Below are 26,302 nucleotides of genomic sequence, written 5' to 3'. Positions count from 1 at the left end.
TCTTTCTAACACATCTCAATTTGCACTCTTCTCTTAAATATAAGCTTTTCCATCCCAGAAGGAAATGACGGAAAAGATGAAAGTGCATCATGTTTTAAAAGTGCTGTGTGTGTGTGTGTGTGTGTGTGTGTGTGTGTGTGTGTGAGTGTGAGAGAGAGAGAGAGAGAGAGAGAGAGTGAGTGAGAGTGAGAGAGAGAGAGAGAGAGATCTGTCCAATAAGGAAGCTAAACATGTGCAAAAAATTAAGTCCAATCTCACGTGCAAACACGAAACAGAGTAAGCAGCACCAGCTGGTCGCCTACTGGCACATTTTTTTCTCTCAGAATCTTCTTGGGTCTAAAGCTTCACAAACTTTTTAAAATACTAGCTTCAAAATTGTTTTAAGAGAGACGTGATTCCCACAGTTCACACTGCTAGCTTTTTAAAGGCGTCTCTCCGATTGTTAGAGCGGTTTTTAGGAAGATAGCCTATTTCCAAATTTTAAATAATGGCTACGGTCTACAGGTGCCACGGACTCCGTATTTCACGCCCTACATACACAAGTGTATGTACACACTCACAGCGCGCGCACACTCACTGAACACTCCAGTTCGGCTCAGCAGTTCTCGTCCACCAGCCTGGAGCCCTTTATCCCCCGGTAGGTGACCCGGCTCGGCCTAACCAAGACGCCATGGTTCGGTTTGCAGGTGAAATAGCGCGTGTCACCCACCGCTCCGTCGTTTTTCCCCTTGGCGCTTCGGAGCTCCAGCCCGAGCCAGATGCCCGCGGCGAAGTCCGTGGGGCCCACGTACCTCACGGTGCCCATCTCGTTGGAGCTGGTGAGCAGGACCTGCGCGCCCTCGCGCAGCCGCGCGCCCCGCTCTGCGCCCGCCTGGGCCGCGCCGCTCCAGCTGCGCCGCAGGGCCGGCCTGGACCTGCGCACAGAGAGACGGACAGACTGACGGCCGGGTCGGGCTGGGCGCGGCTCCCGCAGTACGCCCGCGGCCGGCTCCCCATGCAGTCGCTAAGAAAACACCTCACAATTGTTAAGGATAAAAACCTTAACAATATTAGAATATACTTTTGTTTAATAGTTTAGAATATTTTTTCTTTTTACTATTTTAATATTACACTAACTGGATTTAAGATGTACATACACATATATATTTATGTGTATATGTACACACATATATATACATACACATATATATATGCATATATAAAGATTTATTTAAGACCCTTGAACCAGCCAGCACCTAAGGTCTTTATTTTGTTCTTTTGTTCCCTGCAACACTAATCACCACGCATTTTGGTCACATACTCTATAAATAAAAATAAATGAGTTTTAAAATTGAATACATATCCTCAAGAGTATTTTCTCAAACAGGCGCCAAGTCTCCATCTGCAGGAGTCGGTAAAGCTTCCTTCATGTCCTCTCCGAGGGACACGCACAGAGCACGGACACAGTCCTCTCGTGTCCGGGGTCCCCACGCTCAGACCGCCCCGCCTCCCGTCTGGGCAGCCCACTCCCACCCACCAACCTCGGACACTCCCTCTGCGCCTCTCCCCCTTACGCACATCCTGGTGTCTCCTTAGCACTTTCTTCCATTCTAAGAATTCCTGAATATCTTCAGTAAAGTGAAGCATCGACTTACCGCCCTTAAACTCACTCAGCTACTCAACTAAAGAGACGAATTTCAAAATTCTCAAAATCAGTGAAGGTTTTGGGGAAGGGAAGCAAACACCCACCCAGCCCCGCTGACCAGCACCTCACAGCTCAGAGGACCAATGCTCTGCGTGTCTCCTCGAAGCCGCCCAACGACCTCGGGCCCGATTAGTGCAGAAAGGACCCCTTGCTGCTTAGAGGTGGTCAAGGTCACTGCCTGGGCTCTAATTTCCAGGGGCTTCCAGGGTCTCACCACTTGAGCAAGCATATGCACTTCCCCACTCGGGAACCATTACCCCCTACCCAAGACATCACTCATAGATTTATTGGAAGAATTTAAAAATAAAAATGAAAAAAACCCTTTAACCCAAACAATCTGGAAGAGCTTCACATTCCTCTAAAAGTAAAAGAGTTTCTAAAAGTCTTAGACAACTGTGTGGGGAAGTAAAGTGGGTGTGGAATCAATAAATCTAAATGAAAAAAAAGACAGACAGATTCTCTCCATAAGAAACAAAGAAAAAAAAAGCACTTTGGCAGCATACTCCAGAAGACCAGGGGGAGATTTTTCAAAAGGCTGGAAGATTACCTTAATGTAAACAGGCCTGACACTTCCTTCATGAGTTCCTGGAAATATTAAATCTCTGACTAACTAAGTAAACGGTTTAAAAAATCGATCCACCCTATTCAATTATAACACAAAGTGCAAATTCCTCCAACTTTTATTAACAGTACTAAACAAATTTGAAAATATATGCAGTAGAGTACCTTCAGTCACTGCTGACACTTTTTTTATTGCAGAAGAGAGAGGAAGAACCCTTCCCACTACACCCCTCACACCTCTTCCCCTAAGTGTTAAAATTCCACCGAGCAATGTAAAGGATTCAATATTCTACTTCTCTCTCCTCACAGAATCTCGTCCTGTTCCTCCTGTAAGGTGTTTTTCTAAATCTTCTTAATACTCACTTGGCAAAAGCATTTCTTCTGTTAATCTCTTTTTGGGAAGAAGCAGAAGTCGTACTAAAGCTTCTCCTAAAACCTAAATATGAAAGTTAAGGTCAGAAGAGGAAAAATAAATCACAAACTTGCAGTACTTATTAAAAGTTATCTCTCATCATTTCTTCTATAGATGTTCTATTAGCTCAAATGTTTCTTTGGAAACAGAAAGCAAAGAAAATAAATACATCCAGAATGTAAAAGCCACTTAGATTTCATGACAAGTTCTTATCTTACCTTTCTCACATGCAATGCACCTATATGAACAAGTTAAGATCATGACATCACTTTTGGAAGTTTTGTTATAAAATTTCTTGAAGACCAAATAAAACTGAATTATACATTGATAAAACTGAATCTTTGTTTCTGAAATATTAATCTTGATAAATCATATAAAAAGGATAACATAATTTTGAAACACTATCACAAAATATAACCAATTTATAAAATATTAAGTAGTGAGTTTCAGAGCTTCTGACTGCTGTCATCCCAATCACAGAGTAATTTTTTTTACACAAGGTAAGTTTCTAAAAAGATGTTTTTACCAAGAATGGGATTTCAACCCTGGCAGTTAACAGCAGACCAGATGCACTGAGTGACTCTCTTGATTAAAGCGAGTACAATTTAAAACAACTATAACGTTTTCAATACTGTTCAGCTGACACAAAAGGCAGAATTTCAAAGAGACCAAGACCTACTAAGAGGAACCATGAGAGGTGAGGTGCTAAGCACCAAAGCCACCCACCACCACGGGCCACGAGATGCTTCTGCCTCACCGACCTTCCAGGAGACAGGGAAGGACGGACGGCCTGGAGCTGCTGAGGTGAGGGTTCTCACCAGACTCCGGGTTAAAGTGATAATCCCAAGCTGCTCACCCTCACGTAAGGTTAGAGAAACCGGAAGAAAATACCATTTGGACAAAAACAAAGGGAAGCTGGATTGTGTTAACATCAATGCTCAAAAGAAGGCAAAATTTTCTTCTCTCAAAATTGGTGATCATGCACAAGTTTTATTTTATCTGTGTAATATTTTTTAAAAGTCTCAGAGGCAATAAATTTAAACAGTCCCGGTTGTCGGTGCCTCGAGACAGCTGCCCGAAGTAAATGTGATTTTCCCCGCAGGCCTCCACCCAGGCCTCGGAAATCCCCATACGTTGAATTCTGAGTAAAAGAAGCATTTTACAACAACAAACTACAAAACTCGCAAATGAAAGGCACCACGATTTGGCCTCGATGGAAACATATGGCAGAATCAGATTCACAAAGACTTCAAGTATTGAATTATTTAACATAAAATAAAAGACAACATTTAAAATGTTTAAAGACACAAAAGAAAAAACCTGAAAATGTGGGGAAAGAATAAATGACAGTAAGTAATGACCAAACAGATTGACAAAAAGAAATTAAAAGTTCATCATCAAAAACTCTGTGGTCGGAGTAAGGGGCTGAATATGCACAGCTGGAGAGAGGACCAGGGAAGGAGGAGCTCTGACGCCACCCAGAGGCCGTCCACGGAGACGCAGTGTGACCAAGACGAGAAGGGCCCGGGCGAGCGAGCAAGTCTGCTCTTCCACCCACCAGAGTTTCAGAAATTGATAACAAAGAGAATGAAGGAGAACATAATTTAAGGATATGAACAAGAATTTTCACAGAACTGACCAGGCACTGATTTCCAGATTCAGGAAGACCCACGATGCCACCTGGATAAACAAAAGAAATCCGCACCCAGACACATCGCAGAGAAACCACAGCGAAAAGGAAACGGAGACCTTTAAAAGTGGTCAGAACGAAAAGTCACCTACAGCAGTATACACTCAGACTCATGGCGGACTTCTCAAAAAAAATGACAGAAGTTGAAAAATAACTAAATAAAATTAATTTTAAAAAAAAGAAAAAAAATGACAAGACAGAAAACAGAATTATTATATTGCCAGTGTGCAGGGAGGAAATATTGTCAAACTTAAATTTTCACTAAGTGTTCAATTTACCCAGTAAAACTGTCATTAGAAAAACTGCCCTGGCTGGTGGGGCTCAGTGGACTGAGTGCCCACCTGCAAACCAAAGGGTCACGGAGTTGATTCCCAGTCAGGGCACATGCCTGGGTTGTAGGCCAGGTCCCCAGTAGGGGGCGTGTGGGAGGCAACTACACACTGGTGGTTCTCTCCCTCTTTCTTCCCCTCTCTAAATATAACTAGATAAAATATTTTTAAAAAAAGAAAAGACAAAAACTGAGAGACTGCTACCAACAGGCCCTTTCTAAAAGGACTTTTAAAGAATGTACATTAGGTAGAAACAAAATGATTCCAAGTAGAAGTTTCGAGGATTAATGACCAAAGATATTTGCAAATATGTGACCAAATTAAATAAGTACTGATTATATATAAAACTATTATAATAATAGTTTGGAAAATATGTGGGGAAAATAAAATAGAAATAGAATAACCCAGTTTCTAAAAATTTTCTTTTATTTGGGGAAGAGTAAACATTATGATTACTTAGATTTTGCTAAGTATGTACATCAAAGTACCTAGAGTAATCACTAAGAAGCATATTTATGGATATACAAGTAGAGAATAAAATGTGGTAACAGGAGGGAAGGAACATAGTCAGAATTACATCAAGAAAGAAAAAATATTTAAGTATAAAAATGTTGAAAAAATATAAAACAAAATAGCATAAGTAAATACAAAGAAAGCTGATATATGATAAAAAGAATTATTATAAAAGCAATACCATTATATTAACAGCCAGAAGTGAAATAATTTAGGTATAAACCTAATTAAACATGTATAAAATCTACATGAGGGAAACTACAAAACTCTGATGAAAGAAATTTAAAAGGATCTAAATAACTAGAGGTATTTTATATTCATGGATAGGAAAACTCATCATTAAGAGATCAGTTCTTCCCAGTTTTAACTATACACACAATACAATCCCAATGAAAATGCCAGCAAACTATTTTATAGACATCAACAAACAGACTGTAAGTGTATATGAAAAGGCAAAGGCCCAGAATAATGAACAAAATGGGGAGGAAGAAGGTCAAAGTCAGAGCGCTGACACTACTAGACTTACAGAATTGCTACAAAGCTCTAGTAACGAGATGGGGTGGTATTAGCAAACACAGACAAACACCGGGTGCGGCAGAAGTGAGGCCTGCTTCAGCCTGGTTGGTAGGGCAATAACGTGGGTGTCATAATTCACAGTTTTAATTGAAACATTTCACCTAAAATGTCACAGGGTGTGCTTGAGTGTGATATCATGTTACAGAATTACATGCTAATGATTTTGTAATAAAAGATACTATAATACAAAGGGGCGTTATTTGTGCTGCACCCTGTAGACACACAAATACAGCCGACCGACCTCTGACAGAAGAGCACAGGAGATTCAGCAGGAAAGGGACAGTCCTTCCCGTCAACAGTGCCGGAATAAATAAATAAATGAGTAAATCTGGGCACAGATCTCACACTTTTCGTAAGACATTAGCTCGATGGATCATAAATCTAAATGTAAAACGCAAAATGATAAAACTCCCAGAAGACACCAGGAGAAAGTCAGGACAACCTTGGGTTCGGCGAGGATGTTTTAGGTACCAGATAAAAAAACATACATTGATGTTTCTATCCCTCTCTCCCTCTCTTTCACCCTTGCTTCTCCTCTCTAAAAATAAATAAATAAAATCTTTAAAAAGAGCCCTGGCTGCTGTGGTTCAGTGGACTGAGTACCAGATTGCGAACCAAAGGGTCACCGGTTCGGTTCCCAGTCAGGGCACAGGCCTGGGTTGAGGGCCAGGTCCCCAGTGCAGGGGGGTGGGGGAAGGCAACCTCACAACGATGTTTCCCTCCCTCTCTTTCTTCTTCCCTTCCCCTCTCTCTGGAAGTGGATGAATAACAAAGAAGGAAGGGAGGGAGGGAGGGAGGGAGGGAGGGAGGGAGGGAGGAAAATTAACATAAAATTCGAGGTTGATAAGCTGAGGAGAGGCATGTGAAAAGGGAGGTAGAAGAGCTAGGGGTTTTTTTCATTCAAGTCCTCATCCCCTTGGGCTTGTGCGAGGCTAGCAGATGTCTGCTTTATGAGAACCTAAACTGTACAGATAACACTTTATATACTCTTCGGTATACATATATTCTTCACAATAAGATGTGTCAGTAAATAAAAGCAAAGGAATAACTACTAGAAACATAAAACTGTGTGTAATCTTACCAGGATAAGAACGATTCTGTTTATTCGAAGAAATTTCTGAAAGTGTATCCAGGGAATCTGGGACTCTGTAAATAAAACGAGCATAAACTAGGTCAAAGGTGGGTGTCGGGAGAAAGCCATCCAAGCAGAGGAGACAACACGTGCCAGGACTGTGGGACGGGAGGCACGTTTTTAAACAGAAAGGGAGGGAGGAAGGGCCCGCCACAGCCTGGAGGGGGCGCTGCACCAGACCGTGACTGGTCACTACTTTACTGAGACTGTCCTCACATGGTTCCTGGTTTTAAATTCTTCCTTCTTGAAAGCCAGGGGTGTTGTTAAAGAGCTCCAAAGCTAGTTTAAATGAGGAACTCCTCAAAATCAGGGACCACGTCTGTTTTATTTGCTCATAGAATGCCTACGCAGCACAAAGTGGGAAAAGACACTTAATAGTATTTGATGGTGATGAATGAGACAATCAGAAGATGACAGGAAGACAGCTGGATCGAGACGGCGGTTCATTTAGAGAGAGCACTGTTTCTCTTCAGAGGGGGCCGCTTTTAAATGAATCACCTTAAAGAAGACCAAATAGAAGGCAAGAAAAAAACAAACTAGAAAACATGTGTTCCATTAACAAAGTGAGAAAAAGATGAAACCACGAAAAAAAGAAAGTGGCTTCACAACATAAAGGAGAAGGAAAGCTGTTCCAGCGTAAAAAAGACACGGTGCTCGATTTGATCTGTACTTACTGCGCCTACCATACGCCACACCATGTTCTCAGGGTCATCAAACTTGAAATGAAGGGCCCCCGTCCTCGTGACGAGGAGACCGTGGCAACGTGTTAATGAAGATTTGTCCAAAGCAATCTGAGAACCCAGAAGACCGTCACTCCCCTATTAAGACGGTCCATAAACGCTCCGACCTCACCACTCCTTTGGGTATCCGCCTCCTTCCTTCTGTGATGCCCCGTGCATGCAACAATAAAATGCCAACCTATCTGTCGTCAGTTGAATTCACAGACCCACCCCCACCCCAGCTACTGACCCTGAGGGTAGCGGAGAAGTTCATCCTCCCTACACGAGCTGTAAGACTTTAGCCCAATCACTTCATCTCCTGAAAGCTTCTTCATCTTCCAAATGGGAATGCTGACAGTACCCCCCGGGTCTGTGAAGACTGCCGAGACGTGCATCCAAAGCGGGGTGCACCGAGGCCGCCACTTACTAAATGCTCACTAAACGTGTGGAATAGAGAGGCACTGTCATTTCCCAGCTCACCTGAGCAAATACTTATTAGGACCAAATAAAGCAACCTTTAATTGAAGACCCTTTATAAAGTGCAAAGCATGGTAGGTTAAATGCTATACTATCATAAATAATAAAATGATAACAAGCACGTCATGGAAACAAGTTGATACAAACATTGTAAGTAATTATTCAATGTGAAAAACAAGGAAAGAAAGTGGATGTAAGAACTGTTCCAGGTGGCAGGAGGGCGTCACACAGACTGGCTGGAAGAAAGTGGCAGGGACTCCCAGGCTGCGCCTGCAGCCCTGCGCCCCTGAGCACGGCCACGCCATACCCGTTACCTCCTGTTTAAACATCAGCATCCCACTTCCCCTCTGCAGAGCAGACCAAGCCACGCCGTTTTGTGGCGTGTCCAGCACATAGGACACGCCACAAAATGGTACCTGGAATTCCATGATGACTTAGTTTCTGCTCAACTTATGTTTCAAACCAGAGTGAGCCGGAGCAAGAGTGTGCTATCTTAAGAAGAGATACCAAGGAGGTGCACCACACATAAATCCTTGAAGCTTCACTCCCCCCAAAGACCCACGGCCCATCTATTTTTGAAAACTAAAGAAATCAGAGGGAAGGGCCATTTTGGTTCCATTCGGTTTGCAGGAGGATGAATGGGGCGCCTGAAGCAATCAGGGAGCATTTTTACTTTTGTTTGCATGACAGATTAAGCTTGCTGCTCTCACTGTTCTTAGCTGCAAACGTCATTTCTAATAGCCTGCGCGTGCTCATAGGGTTTGCAAATGAGGAATAAAGGAGGTTTTTAAAATTGCAAATCTTCAGCAAAGCAGATTTAGCTTTCCCGGAGCCTTCTCTCCGAAGGAGGTGGCTGGTTAACCCCTCGAAAGACGTCAGGGGCTGCAGTCAGTGCACGTCTTCCATATAAAATGAGGGCCTCTCACCATCGACCACGCAGACTACAGAACGCTCCTGCGAATAGGCACGAACCCCATCTCTGCTCACCTCTGAACCCTGGAGGGGGGCGCGAATATCCCGTATCTCGGAGAACAGCTGAAGTACTGCACGCCTCCGACCGAGCCGTCGTTCTTGCCGTGGGGCTTCTCCAGCTCGATCCCGTACCAACACCCTGGAACGAGAACGGGCTGAGCTGCCACACGCACCCCAAGTCCAGGTGGCTTCGTGTCTCCACAAGTGACCGAGATGAGGGACGATCACCCTGATCGTTCAGCTCTCGAACGATGAAATTTGAAAAGCCAAAAAACGAACGGGAAAGGCATTTTACAAGCTTGAGTGCAGAGCCGCACTTTGAGGGAGAAAGCTCAAGTGCACAAGCAGGCCCGGGTGAGGACTGGCTGCAGCCAAGTGTCCTACGGCCAACATTCATCTAAAAGGCCTAATGAACGAGGAGCAGCCCGGCCTGGGCGACAGGTGTGGTGTGTGTCCCTGGGGGGCGCAGCCCCATACCGAGATCTATAAATGAACACGCGATCTTTGCGTTTACTCTCCCAATATTAGAAACGCCACAAACAGTTCTTAAATAATTAAAAGACGGAAATAGTATGGAAAATACGACTCCACACCATCGTCATCATGGTGATTCTTTCTTTGTTTCCCATCCCCCCGGGCCCCCACTCAGGATGAAAAGAAATGTTCTTTTTAACCTTGATGAAAAGGTTTAGATTCATTAAGAGGAAGGATTTGCAAACAGGCTTGTAAGTACTTCAAAGGGTCCAGTCGAAGAAAAGTCACACAATTTCCTTCCCTGGAGCCCGAGTTACAGCAGTGGGGGTTGCTCTGGGTGCTGTAAACATTAGGTAAACGGACAAACACACCCTGTCAGGTAACGACCCTTGAATTGAGGGCACCCGAAGGCCAGTTCAAAGTACCTAATAACCCATTCACTCTTTTATTTGAAAGGAACATACACTAGTAATTGTATTCAGTCTCTTAAATCAGTATGAAATAAACAATAAGGATACGGGTATTGAAAAACTTACTGCAAATTATAAATTCCAAAATACAAAAATACTGTTTCTTTCAAATTACTAGTTTGAAGAGTCTATATAATGCCTAGAAGGCAAACTAGAAGTTCTTAGTATTCGTCCCTCTTACATTAAAAACCTGACACGTGAGCCCGCCTCCAAACATTGGAGTTTGGGTTGGAAACGTTAATTGCATGACCATGTCTTCTGTGTCGAAGCAGTCCTACTATGCACAAGCAAAGAGCCTACTGCGTGGCCATAACCAATGCTTTGAAAGCAGGTCACCACGTGTGCCATTAGCCAGGTCAGCCTGAACTGCTATGAACTTCTTAAAAAACTGATGTGCTCAGTAAGCCGGTCCTTACGCGCTGGGGTGCCACCGTGTGTCAACACGGCTGTTCACACCATGCGAGCATGGCTTCGCTCGACTGGCTTCTACTAGAAATCAGTCACTAGAAATAACCTTTTATTTTTAAGGAAAAATAACCTTTACTTTGGGAAACACAATATAAATCCAGCTCGGAGTTAATATACAAACACACAGCGGATTTTTAAGGCCCCAGAGGAAGCAGAAGCTCTGCCATTTTCCTTTGAACCCGTGTCTGCCTTTCTCTCCAACCCACTCGGAAAAACGCTGTGTGCGGTTAGTGCCTCGTCGACTCACGTTCAAGATTATCCGCAATAACATTAACCCTGAAACGCTGTCTCTGGTACTAAACACACTCAGGAATCAGTGAGAGTAAAACTGGGGACCGACAACTAATTTTAACACCAGGCAATCTAAAACACAATCGGCAAGAAAATTTTATGGATAATAGCCAACCTGAGTACAGTCTGCATTTGAATCATCGTTTTGCATTGTCTGCACCACAGTTACCAAATGTTGATCAAAAACTCTCTAAAATGAAAGGGCAGTTACACATAACATTTTAAACCTCTTGCGTTGTAAAGAATTCAGACTGAACAAAGAACATTGGAGGCGTCACCTGGGGCAAAGTTGGTCGTCCCGAAGAACCTGACGGTGCCCACTCTCTGGCCCACCACCAGCACCCGGTCTCCCAGCTGAAGCTCTCCTTCGCAGCGGGCGCTGTTCGAGACGGATGTTGCTGAGGAACTCAACCCTGTCCAATTGTTTGGTGGGGGGAGGGGACAGAGCGGGAAAAGAGGAGAAAAAAACAAAGGGGGAAAAAATCAAAAAGCACATTAGCCACAAATTCACTATGCATTCTAGCCAGTCTGGCCAGTTGGAGACTTCCATACAGGAAGCCTTTCGTCACAGACCATCCCAGTGGCAGTTTCCAACCTTTCTCGCCCCGTGGCACACACAAACTAATTACTAAAATTCTGCGGCATGCCAAAAAATACACTGGCGCGTCAGCTGGTGCCATTTTTTCACTTGACGGTCTCAGGGAAAAGAGGTCAGTGCCTCTGAAGGGTCCCCTGTGGCGCCGGCTGGAAACCGCCGCTCCACACACTTCTGCTCCTCGCGCGTGGGGTGGAGCAGCTCAAAGGGAAGGAGAAGGGTTCCCTGAGAACACGAGTGCTGGGGACTACGCCTGCCAACGCCGTCCCGGCTGTCTGGTGCCGCCCTCGCCCAGAGGGGACAGGGCAGCGCACGCTTTCTGTCAAGGGCAGGATAAATATTTCAGGCTTTGCAGGCCACGCGGTCTCTGTCAGAACCACTCAACTCTGCTGTGGCAGCACAAAAGCAGACATAAACAGAATGGGCATGGCGCGTTCCAATAAAACTTTATTTACAAAGTCAGGGGGTAGGTGGATTTGGCCTATGGGCTGTCCCTGGCCAGCTGTAAAATGCTTCGATTATAGTAGTTCACGGGAACTCAGTGTGAATGATACATACAGGAATGCATGCGATTTGAAAGTGAAATTGCTATACGGCTTCAATTACCCCAAACTGATTTCCTTATTAGGAAAAAACCCACTTCACCCCGCACCTCGACTGAGACCCAAACCCTGAACCGCCCCTATTTAACATCAGAAGTCCTGCAGAAATGCTGCCCAGAAAGCTGTTCGGTTGCAGCAGAGAGGAGGCGGGCCCTCGAGGCTTCTCCGGGGGCCGTAAACCGATTGGAACAGCCGCTCGGCCTGGAGAACCCCACGGGAGGGTGTGGCGCAGGTCGGCCACGCGGATGAAGGGGGATGAACGGAAACCGTGTCAGCGAATGGGCACAGAAACCCAGGGAGGGGCAGGAAGAAAGTCTGGATAAAGTACGACACTGAGAAGTCCTAGGCCTCATCCTGACTAGCGTTTCCATAGCAGGTCGCAGTCTCCTCGCTCCTAAAACGAGGATGCGGACGGCAGTACCTGCCTGATCCACAGGTGTATTGCGAGAACGAAATGCAATGAGATATGTGAAGTGCCTAGAACAGTACCTAAAATAGTAAGTATACAATATGTTACTTATTACGAGGTTTATGTTGGAAAAAGAGATAAGGAAGATAATAAGCCACATATCCCCACTGATCCGAGGATGTCTCATAAAGTCCTGTGATGACCCTGAAAGGGCTGGAGGCCTTGGACACGTGGGGAAAGCAGATGTCGGCCAGACAAGGAAATGAGGTGAGCAGGGCCCCAGGAGAAAGCCTGAGAAGCCCGGAGTACGCTCAGGAAGGGGAGGGCGGTGGAGGCCGCGGGGACAGAGAAGGGTGCAAGGAGTTCAATCTGACAGAAGTAAAGGGTTCCTTCTACACATTTAAAAAGAGCAAATCTACTTACAAACAAACCAAGAGAAAAAAAACACCAAGAAAGCCTGGTTGAAAAAGCCATAGATACCAGCACTGGCTCGAGATGAAACAGACGGGCTTTTGCTCATGGTCTTCTTGCTGCTGCCGCGTGTATTCGGCTTCTTGGGGTTGCCCTGTCTGTGCTCCAGAGAAGATGCGGAGGACAAGCTGCTGATGGATCCAGGCAGGTGAACTGAAACGGGAAATGGAAAAGAATGTAGCAAAGGGCCAAAAATAGGAAGGAAGCCAATGAGATGCGTCCCCAGGTAAATGCTTCTGAAACTCTCCACTGAGCTTCTTCAATTGTGGATTACCTATTGAATTAAATGCCTGGTTTCACCCAAACACAGTTGAAATGAAAGATTTTATAACCCAAGCAACTGTACTGTTAGGATTCACACTGTACAATGACGATCTTAGGACAATGTTATCACAGGAATTGACTTAAACTGACCTATTCTAACCACCACTGCTGCCTCTCCTTTAGATGAGACAGTAGAATTTCATTTTATTTACACAAACAACACTATTAATATGTTTTCAGTTAACAAAGTTTAATATTAACATGATTTGAGTTAACCTGAAGGCAAGCAGGAATACTTCTGAACTTTATGTTCTACGCACCCAATGATTTGATAGCTAAAGGCAACTTTAAATATTTTATTAAGCCATCTACACTAAGTGACTTCCTTTTACTCTCTTAATATAGTCCAACAGTTCTCTAACTGAAGTGTACACAAGAATCCCAGTACAGGATTTTATATAAAAATGCATACATACTTTAGGATGAGCTGCTAGGGGGATTTTTCAAGGATACATTTTTACTGTAATAATCTTTCCCTGAAAAAACTTTAGAACTTAGCCCCCTTACACGCTATATCACTATGTTATCTTCAAGTTCCGTCGTGAAACTTAACTTTGAGAACATTACCATCTTTCTCTGCTACAGCTTTCGGCTCCTCTCCAGCAGGCGGCGCTAGCGCCGGTTCGGAAGCACTGTCCCTCTTTGGCGGCATCAGTCCTGCGGCACAGAAGCAGGACACTTTCAGCAAGAGCGCGTTCTGCTCAAAGTCCAACGTAAACACGTGCTTTCCCTTTCGAGTACAGACATCCCTCATTACCGAAATCTCATCCATTCTGAAAACATGCTGGACCCTAAGTTCCCAGACAGCAGGACCGACCATTCATTATTGGAAGGGAAGAGGACACATTCCTGGCCCGCCCGAAAACCACGATGTCCCCAAATGTCGCTGAAGTACCTTTCAAACCCATGTAACACTCCATTAAGGAATTCTAAGTAATGTAAAGCATTTGCAGCCGAGCTACTTGTTTGCTATGTAATGACCTCATTAGTGCGTTGGCACAACGCTAGCAGGTAAAGCGAACCTAGCGCAGCTGAGATACACTCGCCAGGACTTGTGAAGTTTGCAGTATTTCACTGGTGTATGCACACAGACTCATCATAGAAGATTCTCTATTTAGATAGGGGATTTGGGGTAAAAAATTTTTACAAGTAATTATAACCAGTACTCATTTAAGTAAGTCAGAGAGTAAGAAATCCTATTCTTTGCCACCGGTATTTTGAAAATCACTACTCCACTCTCAGAACACCCAACTCCCGCCAAAAAACTCACTTAAAAAAGTAAAGCTCATGACTAACACTCTACCTTATTAAGACTCCTGTATCAATTCTACAGAAGCAAATTATGTAAATAATAAACCTAGTGGACTACACCAGTCTTAAATTCCACCAATCATTTATTTCTATTCCACTCGCAAAGCATGCTGGGTAAAGGACCATGCTTGGCACGTCAGCATTACAGGCATGAACAAGACGTGGTCTTAACCCTCAAGGAGAACCTGTTCGATGTGGTCAGGTAGAAAGACATAGAGATGAATAACTAAAATAGGAGGACATTTTTTATACAACACTAGCATAGAAGGAGGAGACAATAATTGTGGCCACACCAATAAATTAATGCCTCAACAAGATCACAATTCGAGATGGGTCTTGAGGGATAGGTCAGATTTCTTCCAGAGAATACTGGAGATATTGTCAGGAAGAACTGGGGGTAGGCACGCTGGACAGACAAAAAAGAAAAAAATCTTAAGGACGGGGTCAGAGAAGGATGAGGAGCTTGGCTGGAGTACAGAGTACTCTGGGGATGGCAGAGAAGTAAGCTGGGCAGGTTAGGTCACAGTCAGACCTCAGAAGGGACAGTGCTGGCTGAAGGGCTGGAACTCTTCAGTGAGGAGTGAGCCTGATGGGGGACTGGCGTGAACAGCTGCAGGTGAATGGCGTGACCCTGGCAGCAAAGCTGGGAAGGAACTAGAGGAGGAGAGACTGGAAGCAGAGACCAGCTGGATGTTAGTTATTACACTGGCCAGGAACGAGGGCCAGAACTGCGACCGCAGGCACTGAATGGACAGGTGGGTAAGGGAAGGCAGCCCGTAGAGTAAATTTCCTATTTTCATTATACTTTTCAGTCCTAGAATATCCATTTGGTCCTTTCTTCATATCTGAATCTTTTGTTGGGATAAACTGGAGACTCATAGGCAGTTGTAAAAACAACACAGGAAGACCCCTTGCACACTTCGCCTAGTCTCCCACATGGCAGCATTTTACAAAACAATAGTACAGTATCGTACCCAGGATGCTGACAGTGACACAGTCCACAATCTCACACCACCCATTTTACACGCATCTGTGTGTGCACGCGTGTGCATGTGCACACACACGTCATTTGCTTCCTTTGTATCTCCATTCCTCAGCTGACACTTTCTTTCCACTTTATCTGCTAAAATCTGTATCATCTCAGGACTGGCATCCTTTGATTGCCTTTTTCCTGGAGAAATGTTGAGATTTTCCCGGCTCTTCCCATTTGAGCGATTTCAGACCACATTCTATGGATTATGAATATCACTGTGTAGGACGCCGGGTCTTGTTTAAATGCTGTGGAGAACGTTGTTTTGTTCTGTGTTGTGATAGCAGGCAGCTGACCCAGTTAGGTTCGGGCTGAAAGTTCGGACCCACCTTCTGTGACTGTGGTTCCCCTGTCAGCTCGGTCACCAAAGCCTTTTGGGGACCCGCCTCATGTGTCGTACCGCCCAGCACCAGTCTGGGACCCGGGCACACCCATGCACACCCAACTTGGGAGGGAAGCCCAAGACTGCACAGCCAACATGTCAAGGCCACTTTCTCGAGCCCCCTCCCGTCCATGGTCTCCCCTACACGTTCCTGCCCCCAGGGGGCGCCCCCGCCTCCTGGTATTCCAGGTACAGTGTGCAGGCTTTAATTTCCCTGCTCTGTCCTCTAGCCTCCTCAGACCCACTCTGCCTCGAGCCCAGGCAGTGGGAAAAAAGAAGAAAATCTAGTGCAGATTCCAGGCGTGTTCTTGGGAGCAGAGTTGCTCTGGTGAGAGGCCAAGGATCTCCTCCTTTGAGGTGGGGGCCTGTCTGCCCACTGCTGCCGCTGCACCAGGCAGGGCTGCCTAGGGGCTGGGATGGGGAAGAGCCAACGGGGGAGAAAACCCTCAGAGCAAGCAAGGGACTTCCCCACTTTCTGTCCAGTAGGGGCCCCTTCCCGCTCCGCGGACCAGGAACAGGAGGCTTCTGGGTGAGCTTTCTTTCCCCGCCTGTTACGAACTTCGGGGTTTCGGCTTAAAGGGTTCCATCTACAATAGCTTCAAAACGTGTGAAGTACCTGGGAACAGATGTAACCGAACAGGTACATAATTATATAAACAGGTACCTAATTATAATTTATAGAGAAAACTATAAAAACTTGTTCATGTATTTTTGAAAGACCTAACTATCTAGATATCCCAAGCTCATAATTAAAAGGCTAAATATTATAAAACTTTCAGTTCTTCCTACCCTGATTTAAAGTGTAAATGCAATACTCAATAAAACTTTAATGCACATATTTTAAAAGAAACTTAATGGCTTATCCTAAACTTTATACGGAAGTGTGACTGATAAGGGCCCAAATACTGATAGATCAGACACTGTTCAGGTTGGGAGCCTTTCCTCTCCTGGACATCAAGAGGCGTTTTTTCAAAAACTACGGTATTTAGAAAGGGCAGTATCGGCACAGGGATATCCAAACAACCTGATGGAACAGATCGGAAAGGCCAGCCACATTGCTGGACAAAATCCTTTAACCACAGAAGAAAGCCTGTCTGCATCAAGTGTTAGTTAAGGAGTTAACGAGTACGCACCACGCTCCTATTCTGTGCTACGTGCTGCAGTGCACACCAAATACAAAACACTCTCACTGTCCACCTGAAGTTTAAAGTTTTAGTGAGAGAGTGAAAGGTTAGCCCAGGTGGAAGAGTCAGAGGACAAAACCCAAGATGACAACAGACAATCAGGGGGTACGGATAAAAGTGGGGGTGAACTTAGGAGATGAAGAGATCAAAGTGATCTGAGGTCATCGGGGAAGTTTTCAAGGAAAAACAGGATCTGAAAAAGAAGGGGACGAATGGCTAGGACCTCGAGAGGCAGAAGTCACGTGCCCACGCTCGGGAACTCGCACAAGACGGAGCGCAATTCAGGGAAGAGGGAGAACAGCGCCCACAGAAGTCAGGGGGCTGCAGGGACCACCTCGCAGCCTCAGAAGCGGGAAGGCTCCACCAAACAGGGGAAGAGCCCTGACTGCCAGTTGCAAGAGCTGGAATGTTTTCGGATCTTAAGAACAGTCATTAAATTCTTGAATAGGTGATAAACATAAAGCTAGTTGTACAGAGATGTATTAGAGGTATACGATCTCGCTGTGAGGCCGGATTAGGGGGTGAGGGAGGTGCGGGGGTGGCAGGAGAGAAAAGGAACAGCACCTCCTGACAAGTGCTCTGAAATGCACTTGTCAGGAATCAAAATCATAAACCATGACCGAGGTCTAGAAACATGTTAAGATGCAGGTTCTATGAGGGTCTGGTTTCACAGTGAGGTGGCAAAAAAAGATGCGAAGGAATTTAGAGGTAAGAAATAAGGCATTCCACAAATAAAACTAAAATGCTGAAGAAGCTATCTAACTTTCCAGTTCGACCTACCAGTATTTACTTTTGGCGTTACATGAGCTGCATCAGTTTTCTGGGACCTGGTGATAGGCAGCGCTTTGGTGGAAGGAGTGTGGACTAGATTCTTCCTTCGATCCTTTGCTTTACTTATCTTTGAAAGAGGTGCAAAAATACCTAAGGGAGAAGATACAATTTTAGTGTTAAGCAATTAAAAGCATTTCAATTAAAAGGGCCAATGCAAGTGTTTTTTTTCACATCTTGACATAAAATTGTAAGGCCTAAGAAAAATAAACATATAAAGAAGAGCTATTTTTTAAAAGAAGGGTAATACATTTCCAGAGAAACAGCCCATTTGTTTAACTACAGTCCCTCCCGAACTCCACTAAAATATTAGTAAGAAGTAAAAGTGGTATGAACTCTAAAGAAAAAAGAAAATTACAAAAAGGAGAAAAAATTCTAAAAGCATCCAAAGAAGCTTCCAAAGAGAGGGGGGAAAGCCAAAAACAGGGGACAGAAAAACTCTGAAACTTCTAAACAGCAACACTGGAAGCTCAAGTTGGCAAAACACAGGGAGGGGACAGCGAGAACCCGCCCAGGCCCATTTCTGGGCAGCTGTGCTGGAGGCTGCCCCGCCCACCCACTCACACATGCTGTCTGCTGGCTGCTGCTTCCCTGCAACAGGAGAGCTGTGTAGCTGCAACAAGAGACGGTGCCCCACGAAGCCTAAAATACATACTGTCTGGCCCTGCACAGGAAAAGTGCGCCGAACCACATTAGACAATAAAGTACCACCTCCAAAAACACCGAGAGAATATGAATTCCAACCTAACATTCCTTACCTTACTAAACTATGATATGAAGTGTGAGGGTAGAAAATAAACATTGTTTTAGTATAAAAGATCTCAGAAATTTACCTCCCAAGTCAGTCCTTTGTCAGAAAGATACTGAAGAATGTGATCCATCAAAACCAAAAAAGGAAACAAACAAGCAAAAGAAACTGACTTAGGATAGCACAAGCACCAAGTCTTTCTCTTCACAGCACAAGTCAAAAGACGGGAAATGTCTGAAATTGGGAGAATCGGGAAAGCTTCATATATTATCTAAAATGTGACCATCGGAAGGTACAGCTCAGGAAGCTGAAGAGTTCTTGTGCCTGAAGAGCAGCCCTCAGGGTCGGGGAAGGGCAGGCCACGAAGGGGTCAGCTGTCGTCTTTACAACAACGAACCTTAGCATAACAAGTTGACCTATTAAACCGGGTACATGTGTTCGCCTTATTAAACAACATAAAGCAGTATCACCAATATCAGAATTTATGATAAAATGTTCATCACTGCCCAGACTTAGAAATGACCACGAGACACCTCAGCAGGTGGGAGGGAAGCTAGCCTGGGGCGCACACAGACAACGGAATGTCACTCAGCAGGAAAAAGACCTGAGCTACAAAGCCAGGAGAAGACGTGGAGGAAATGTAAAGGCGTATTCCTGAGTGAAAGAAGCCAACGTGAAAAGGCTTCCTGCATGCCGCAAGATTCCAGTGACACGACCCTCCGGAAAAGGCAAAACTACCGAAATGGTGAGAAGCTCGGCAGCTGCCAGGGACCAAGCGGGGAAGAGATCAACAGGCAAAGCACAGAGGGTTTTTCGGGGCAGCGGAAGCACTCTGTGTAACACTGTGCTGAGCTGGGGGACACATGTCATTACACATTTGCCCAGACCCACAGAATGCACAACACAAAGAGTGAGCCCCACGGGAAACTACACACTTAGGGATCACGACGTGTCGAGGTCAGTTCATCATTGCAAAGAACGCACCGCTTAGCAAAGGGACTCGAGCGACAGGGACAGGGAAGGCCCTGGTGGGGAGGCACAGGGGTGTACAGGAGCCTCCGAACCTCCCCCTCGCTCTACTGTGAACCTGGAACTGCTCTGCAAAACCAAGTCTTAGAAGTTATTATACAATTTCTGCAAAACCAAGTCTTAGAAGTTATTATACAATTTCTGCAACTTGGAAAAATGCAGTATGTGCTAGAATTGACAGATCAATGGAATAAAACAAGCCTGAAACAGACTTTATCAGCCTTTATAAGAATGTATAATAAAGAAAATGGAAGTTGGGGGGGAAATGACAGATTTGGAAAGACAGAAAAAACTGCTGCTGAGAAGAGACCAACTCTTCGGCTTTTGTTGAATCAGAGGAATTTCTCGCCATTCCGGCCCCTGGCTCTCTTCCCCCAGAACTCATGTACTTTGGCATTGATCTGGCTTAGAAGACCAAGCTGGCTCAGCAGGAAGACCACTCCCATTTCTCCCTGTAGCCCAGCACGTGATCCTTGCCTCCCAACTTGCCTGTAGGCTTTAAGGGAAGGCAGAGGCTGGGCTCCTGGGGTGGCCAGCTTTGCCCTAATCCAACCTGCCTCCCCTGCGGGTCACGAGATTTGGGGAGCCCACACACGCGGTGGCAATGTCAGCATTCCCCAGGCGTCCAAATTACATTTGCCACGTGTGTTGCTAACGATTCTGATCTCGCCTTTAGTCTGCCTGACAGGTGCCAAAATTAGCTAACAGAGGAAAATTAAAATTAAATTCTTAATCTCTCCCAACAAGCCAAATAAATTCCAGTGGGTTAAGTAATGTAGATAAGAAAGGTAAAACATTTAAAAGAATAAAATATATAACTTACAACTAATCATTGGATTAGGAAGATCTATCTAAACTTAAAAGCAATGTAAGAAATTTTAAAGGAAAAGTCTTTTAACTATATAAACCATTACAAGTGACATTCAAAGGCAAATGACAAGCTGAACAAAATATCTGTAATAAATATAAGGGCTTAATATCCTAAATATGTACTTGTATTTTTAAAAACTCTTACCAGTTTAAAAACACTAACATTTCAACTTTTTAATAGACAAATAATATGAACATTTCTTGGCAATTGCCAAGATAACACAAAAAATACAGGTACTACAGTAAAATATTTAAGTGTTTTATTTCACCACAATCAGAGAAATATGAGTTCAAACACAGAAATTTTCACCCATCAATCCAGAAAAATCAAAGGAAATTGAGACATAAAAATCACAATATTTAAAGATTTGAGGAAATTATATTGGCAGTCAAGTAAAAGTGCAGAATGTATAGCTATATATAATCCAAATTTTGTAATAAAACAGTTGAACAGAATAAATATACAGCTAATTTTTTCTTCCTTCTCCTTTATTTGTTCTTCAAATCTTATACAATGAGGATTTTTAAGCACAAAAAAATAATAATTGGCCAAAGAAATGAGGCTCCATCTTAAGTGTATGACAAAAGGAAACTGGTCATTTTGATAAACTTATAACAGCTGGCAAATAGCTAACATTTTTTGAGTGCTTACAGGGAATCAAGCACTATTCTAGCTGCTTTATATATCAACACAATTTAATCCTCACATGAGCTCTTAGGGTGTTGCTATCCCCATTTTATAGAAGATAAACTGAGGCACAGGGAAAGGAAAAGGCCACGTGCCTGGTAGGCAGAGAAGCGGGCTCTTGCCCGAGCTCTCAGACTGCAGAGCCCACGCTGTTCAGCAAGACACCGCGCTGCCTGCCCATGATGCTGGGAGAGGGCACACTGAATGTTCTAGAAGAACACTTTGTGGCAAGGAAAACTACTCACAACATAGTATGTGACAAATGAAGTGACATCAATGCACCAAGGTGTGTATGAGAGAGAGAGAGAGAGAGAGAAAGATCATGAATTTAATTAAACAATCACTGGTCAGAAAGAGGGCCATCCCAGCTCTGTGTCCTTGGCCACAGAGCCCTTTGCTCAGTCGATAGGACCACTGCAGGGTTTCGGGGTGGTCTAGAGAGTTGGCGCACTCCTGGGGGGACGCCGTCTCTCACCCGCTACACCGCTCACAGCAAGGAAAACGCAGCCCTTCATTTATCACCTAAGGGACAGGGGGAGGGGCTTTATTTTAAAACAATAAAAGAATAAAAATTTGATAGTTTAACTTAACTGTCATTAGGTTAGAGAGACTCTCCCTTACCATATTTGGGGGCACATTTGAAGTACTGGACTTTCCCGACACTGCCGTCATTTTTTCCTTCTGGTTCATCCAACTCAATGCCGGCCCACCGCCCACTCGCAAATTCCGTTGTTCCACAAAATCTTAATGTTCCAACCTAAAGAAAACATAAATTAGAATAACTTGAGTATTGCTAGTAGTTCTACACGTCCTACTCTTGCAGCTTTATCACAGAAGTTTAAAAAGCAAAACCACAGTCTCTCGAAGTAAACTTCGGAACAAGGAAATTACTGGGGATAAAAAGAGACATTAAATAATAATAAATGAATCAATTCACCAAGAAGAGCTCAGAGATGTAAATCTGTACGCACCTAACAACTGAGCTTTAAAACCCAGTAAAAATTGACTGAACTGAAAAAAGAGACAAACCCCCAATTACAGTTGGAGACTAAAACACACCTCTCAGTAATCAACAGGCCAAGTAGGCAGCAAATCAGTAAGAATTTAAAAAAACCCACAAAACTAAGCAAACTCGATGTAACTAACATGTATAAAAACTTCTACCCAAAACAGCAGCACACAAATGTAAAAGAACAGAAATCATACAAAACATGTTCTTAGACCAGAAATCACTAACAGAAAGATACATGCAAAATTTTCAAATATTTGGAAATTAAACACTATACTTCTAAATTACCCATGGTAAAAGAGAAAATCACATCACAGGGAAATTAGAAAATATTCTGAACTGAATGAAAACGACTTCACAACACGTCAAAACATACGGGATGCAGCAACAGCAGCGCCAAGAGGAGGATGTGTAGCATTAGAATGTTTGTAGTGGGAAAGGCCTCAAGTCACTGACACGAACTTCCATCTTAAGAAACTACGAAGTGAAGACCAAAAGCACGCAAAAGGGAAGAAATAATACAGGCAAATAATTAAGAACACAAAAACAACAGAGAAAAATCAATGAAACCAAAAGCTGGTTCTCTGGAAGAATAAGTAAGATTAGACTTTCGGGGGGGTGGCTAACAAAACACAAATTATAAACATCTCAAGTGAAAGAGAGATATCATTACCACATTTCCTAAGTCGTTTAAAGAACAGTAAGAAAATACTGTGAGTAATTCTATGCCTATAAATTTGGCAAATGAGGTGAGATGTTCTAGTTCCTAAAAGATACAAACTGTCAGAGCTCACACCTGTACTGATTTGTGGTTAAAAATCTTTTTTAAAGAAATTCCAGAAACAAGAGGACCCACTGGTGCATTCTACTGAAGAATTTAAGGAAAAAATAGTATCAGTTCTATATAAACTCTTCTAGGATATAAAAATAGAGGAAACAATTCCCAACTCATTTTATGAAGCCAGCATTATTTTGACACCAAAACTGGTCAAAGACATTGCAAGAAAACCGTAGGCCAGAATTCCTCAGAAACAGACACAAGAACCCTCAGCAGAACAGTGGCCAACTGATGCCAGCAACACACAGACAGGACAATACATCACGACTGAGTGAGGCTTACTTATCATGAGAACGGAAGGCTAGTTCCTCATTTCAGTATGAACGTAATTCATCATATCCACACACTAAAGGGTGAAGGAAAACCTTGTTCTCTTGACATATGCAAAAAAAAAACAGCATGTAGCAAATTTCAACTTTCTTCCATGATAATATTCTTTTTAAAAAAATACTCAGCAAACTAGGAGTAGATGGCAATGTCCTCAACTTAATAAAAGGCAGATCTATACAAAATCTACAGCTAACAATTATTATTCTTGATAATGAAAGGCTGTGTGCTTTCCCCATAAGACTTGGAACAGGGCAAAGATGCTTGCCATTTCTATTCACCCTGGGCAATGAAGTAGGCGAGAAAGATTAAAGGTACACGGATGGGAAAGAAGTAAGACAGCCTCCGTTAAAGGACAGTGCGATTGCTCACAGAGGCGATCTCGAATCCACAAAAAACCAGTAGAACTAATAAATGGAGCAACGTTAAAGGATACACAGTCAATAAATGAAAATGAGTTGTGTTTCTATATGCTCACAATGACCAACAGGAAAATGAAATCTCAGAACCACCACCGTTTACGAAGCACCAAAGATCACAAAATGCTTCGGTGTAAAGGATCTAACAAAGTGTGCAGCATCTATGTGGTTAAAACTACAAAACTGATGACATGAACCAAAGGCCTGTTAGAGAAACACAGTGTATTTGTGGTTGAAAGACAACATTTTTAAGATGTCAATTCTCCAAAACTTGATCTGTATTTAATACAACTCCATTCGAAATCACAGCGGGTTTTTTTTAAATAGAAATGTATAATTGATTCTAAAATGTCGATGGAAAAGCAAAGGAACTAAAAGGAAAAAGAAAAAAATTGAAAGTCTGAAAATACCTGGTGGCAAGAATCACTATAAAAAGCCACAGCCATCCTGACAGAGGTGCTCTGGGGAAGGGTAACCATCAGCTCCACGGACCAAAACAGAACCCAGACGTGTGCCCACTCGCGTAGGGTCAACTGAGTCGGAAGTAAAGGCAAATTCAAGAGAGAGAACGGTCTTTTCAAAAACGGTGCTGTTTGGGGAATGAGGGATAGTGGTAAGATTGACCGAAGCCGGAGCAAACACAAAGGGCTGTCTCTGGGTGCCCAGTGTCTCAAAAACAAACAAAAAAAATGGCGTTGGAACAAGTGGATGGAGGAAAGGAAGGAACAGGAGAAAGAGAGGGTGAGAGGGACAGACGGAGGGAGGGCTCTATCCACACCCAGTACTTTCTATAAAACTAACTCAAAATTAAATCTAAAACTAAATGCAAAACCTAACATTATAAACTCCTAAGAAAACATAGTAATATTTTTAGGTATACTAAACACATAATCCATGGAAGAAAAAGTTGACACTTCCTCAAAATTTAAAGTTTGTGTTCTTTGAAAGACACTCCTCAGAGAATGAAAAGCCCAGAAACAGAATGAGAGAAAATACAAATATAACGAGATGGGGAAAAGACGATAAAGTTAAACCCAGTTGACTGGCATATGCATGTTCATTACATGCTTCTACTTTTGTTTAAATTATCCAAAATAAAAAGTAAAACAAAACAACAGAATAACTCTTCTAAAAGTACATTTTCAGACACAGGACAGGAATACTGAAGAAGCTGAGTATTAATCCTAAGTTAAAAAAAAATGTTCTGCATTCATAATTTCCAGATACTTTAGCCCCACCGAGAGGAGAATGAAAAGCTAACGAATTCCCATGAATGTGTTCTTTGGGAGGCTAATCAATGTCGTTCTCGGCATAATAGTTTGTAGCTTATCATCCTTTTCAGGGCAATTCTCTCAGTCAGTCCAACTTCCAAATTTCCGTGTTTTCTGAGAAATGCGCACCTCCCTCTGAGAAATGAACCTACCCAAATATTTAGATGTAACTACATTAGAAACTTCAATTTCCAAGCAAGAATTTCCTGTTCCATTCTCCATAACCCCCAAATTCGAAACAAAACAGAACACCTGTCCCATAGGAGGGATCCAAAAAAAAACGAGAATGGCAAACAAGTGAACGTCGTAAGGAAACAGGCTTTGGAGCGACTTCGTCGGGGTGGCCAGGGCTGGGGTCCTCTGCTCCACGGACATTTTCATTATCAGATTAAAATTATATCGAAGACTTCACTGTCTGTAGGATCTCAAAGCCGGAGGCCCATGAATGGCGAGGCCCCCTTTGCTCATCCCTGGGACGTCGCTGGGGGAGAAACAGCTCCTCTGTGGTGTTTCGCAAGGAAAGACCCCAGGCTCAACCATGCCCCTCGGTTCACTCAGTAGCCCTACTTTAGTCCACTCACTTCCCGTTCAAATAAAGATGTCTTCAGTATTAAGTTCAAATAGTTTATATCCCTAAACTATACTTCATGGTAAATGTGAGTTTCTGTTTCACATTTCCCATTAAGTATCTCTCCACCTCCATACTGAACTTTTTGTAAAGACTCAAAACCGCCCACACCAAATGCACCCTCAGCACACAGACTGCACACACAGCGACCTTGGACGCAGCTTTCAACACCGCAGTTACTTACTGTACCTTCTGTCCTGCGATCATGACCCGGTCCCCCAACTTCAGGCCAGCTGACGTCAGCACCGCCTTGCTAGTGACAGCACTGTGATTTAGAAGCAGGGGCTTGGAGACGTCACAGGACAGAGGCACCGCATCTAACAGCATCTGCTTGATTTCTTTGGCGGTGGCCGCGGCATCGGCCATTTCCAAGGGCATTTCCACTGGGTCTGGCACCACATCAGCTGGCGTCTCTCCTTTGTCGTTCTGCAAACAAGGAAAAAGTTTCACTTCACACCTACTTGGAGCTCTACAGTCATATAAAATTGTTTCCTTTTTAAACATTTAACATCTACTATATGCCAGACACTGTTCTAAGTGCTGGTGACACCACATGAAGAACACAAAAACC

At 43.7% G+C, this 26,302-nt stretch overlaps 1 protein-coding gene across 5 annotated transcripts in view; it reads right to left on the bottom strand.

The window, feature by feature from the left end:
- Positions 1–155: 155 nt before the first annotated feature.
- The window catches only part of CLIP4 (CAP-Gly domain containing linker protein family member 4), a 45,621-nt gene continuing 19,474 nt past the window's right edge, over positions 156–26,302 (bottom strand). For all 5 annotated transcript variants that reach the window (XM_053667102.1, XM_053667103.1, XM_053667104.1 and 2 more), the window contains 10 exons: positions 25,921–26,157; positions 21,861–21,996; positions 17,857–17,997; positions 13,737–13,826; positions 12,855–12,998; positions 11,047–11,181; positions 9,081–9,204; positions 6,847–6,911; positions 2,609–2,681; positions 156–914 (listed from right to left, as the gene is read on the bottom strand). In XM_053667102.1, coding sequence (XP_053523077.1) covers positions 596–914; positions 2,609–2,681; positions 6,847–6,911; positions 9,081–9,204; positions 11,047–11,181; positions 12,855–12,998; positions 13,737–13,826; positions 17,857–17,997; positions 21,861–21,996; positions 25,921–26,157 — 1,464 coding nt within the window. In that variant the 3' untranslated portion in view covers positions 156–595. The remainder of the gene's footprint in view (positions 915–2,608; positions 2,682–6,846; positions 6,912–9,080; positions 9,205–11,046; positions 11,182–12,854; positions 12,999–13,736; positions 13,827–17,856; positions 17,998–21,860; positions 21,997–25,920; positions 26,158–26,302) is intronic.

The sequence above is a fragment of the Artibeus jamaicensis genome, unplaced genomic scaffold, assembly GCF_021234435.1.
Source record: "Artibeus jamaicensis isolate MK-2021 breed Jamaican fruit bat unplaced genomic scaffold, CSHL_Jam_final contig_465, whole genome shotgun sequence".
Lineage (NCBI taxonomy): Eukaryota > Metazoa > Chordata > Mammalia > Chiroptera > Phyllostomidae > Artibeus > Artibeus jamaicensis.
The sequence above is the reverse complement of the archived record's forward strand: the minus strand, read 5'-3'. Positions and strand labels throughout refer to the sequence as shown.